This window comes from Geospiza fortis, unplaced genomic scaffold (assembly GCF_000277835.1).
Source record: "Geospiza fortis unplaced genomic scaffold, GeoFor_1.0 scaffold396, whole genome shotgun sequence".
NCBI classification, from domain to species: Eukaryota; Metazoa; Chordata; class Aves; order Passeriformes; family Thraupidae; genus Geospiza; species Geospiza fortis.
Genome location: NW_005054345.1, coordinates 2417291 through 2418719, shown reverse-complemented (window position 1 = coordinate 2418719; position 1429 = coordinate 2417291). Strand labels below are relative to the sequence as shown.

Here is a 1429-nt window from a genome sequence, read left to right as displayed (position 1 = left end):
GGCTGAGTGGAGGAGCTGAGCTCACTCTGGCTGCTGCTGGGGTGCCACCAGCCTGCTCTCCCCATGCCCTGCACAGCAGGCAAGGAAAAGGGCAGCACTACAGAGGAAGCAGGCAGGGGTTTTGATCTGTCCCCAAGCCAGCACGCATGCTGCAGTGCACGTCTCCTCCCCTCCTTGTCCTGCTCCTCTTTGCTCTCTAATTACTCAGCAGAATGCCATGACGTGGGTCCCCAGCTGGTGTCACCGCGAGGCACACACAGTGCTGGCCTGCCAGGGATGCTGCCCATGAGCTGCTCCTGTGCATCCTGCTGCTGCCTTCCCTGGCAGCCAGCAGGATGAGGGCTCCAGAGGGAGGGGATGGCTCACCAGAGGAGAGGATGGCTTACAGGAGCGAGAGGATGGCTTACAGGAGGAAGAGGATGGCTTACCAGAGAGGCAGGCGGCCGTGTCGATCCACTTGAGCAGCTGGCCGGTGCTGAGCTCCCCGCGGTGGTTGGTGTGGCAGGGCAGCACCAGCTGGCTCATCTGCACCTCGGTGGGGTTGTGGGCAGCCGGGGGGCTCGCCATGGCCCCCGGCGCCTCCTCCCACTCCCCTGGCTCCCGGGCACGGGGTGGAGAGGTCGAGCCCTGTGGGGCACAAAAGCTGCATTTTACCCAAATGGGAAGCAGATCCCCCGAGGGAACCTGTGAAGACACTCCCCACACAGAGCTGGGAGAACTCCAGCCCTGGACACCACCAAACCCACCCAGCCCTTGCCAAAGACAAGGTGCCTGCAGCTGAAAGAGAAAAGATTCCTTTAAAAAAAGCTCCATAGGGGATTACTGCAGGTTTTCAGGCCATTTATCACCCAACCCCACTGCTCCCTCCCAAAAACCATGAAAAACCCCTCCCAAAGTTAATCCCTCTTCTTGGAAGGCATTTTTCTCCTTGACAGTTTCATTTTTAGGGTGCTGCAGCACAGGGTGGGTTTGCTCTCCTGGGGCTGGACAGTGCTGCACACCTTCCACCAACACCCCCCTTTAACCATAGGGAGCACTGGAAGCTATGTGGTACAAGCAGCAGAGGAGGAGCATCCTCAGTTTGGGGTTGTTAGGGCAGTGAAATGTGTTCCTTGTCCATTTGCAGGGCACAGAGCAGCTCCCCTGGCCCCCCTTGGGAAGCAGCGTGGGAGAGAGAGGGGGCTGAGGTGGTGCTGGCAGGGAAAACTGCTGATGAGAGATGTCAAGTGAGCCGTGTTACACAAGGGGTGAACTCAGTTAGCCTGGTGAGTAACTGAGCAGACACGAGGAGCTGTCTGGGCTTCGTCAGAGCCCTTCCTTCTGCTTTCTGCTCCCGCTGCAGCTCCTGCTCCCAGCACTTGTTGCAGGAGTCCCGCTGCAGCAGCTTCCCTGCCCTTTGCTTCGCCCGGATTCTTTAGAGATGGGTTCC

At 59.1% G+C, this 1429-nt stretch overlaps 1 protein-coding gene across 1 annotated transcript in view; it reads right to left on the bottom strand.

Moving 5' to 3' along the window:
- ACOT11 (acyl-CoA thioesterase 11) overlaps positions 1 to 1429 on the bottom strand; it is a 16875-nt gene that overhangs the window by 10816 nt on the left and 4630 nt on the right. The window contains exon 3 of the mRNA XM_031058545.1: positions 429 to 627. Within this exon, the coding sequence (XP_030914405.1) occupies positions 429 to 627 (199 nt within the window). The remainder of the gene's footprint in view (positions 1 to 428; positions 628 to 1429) is intronic.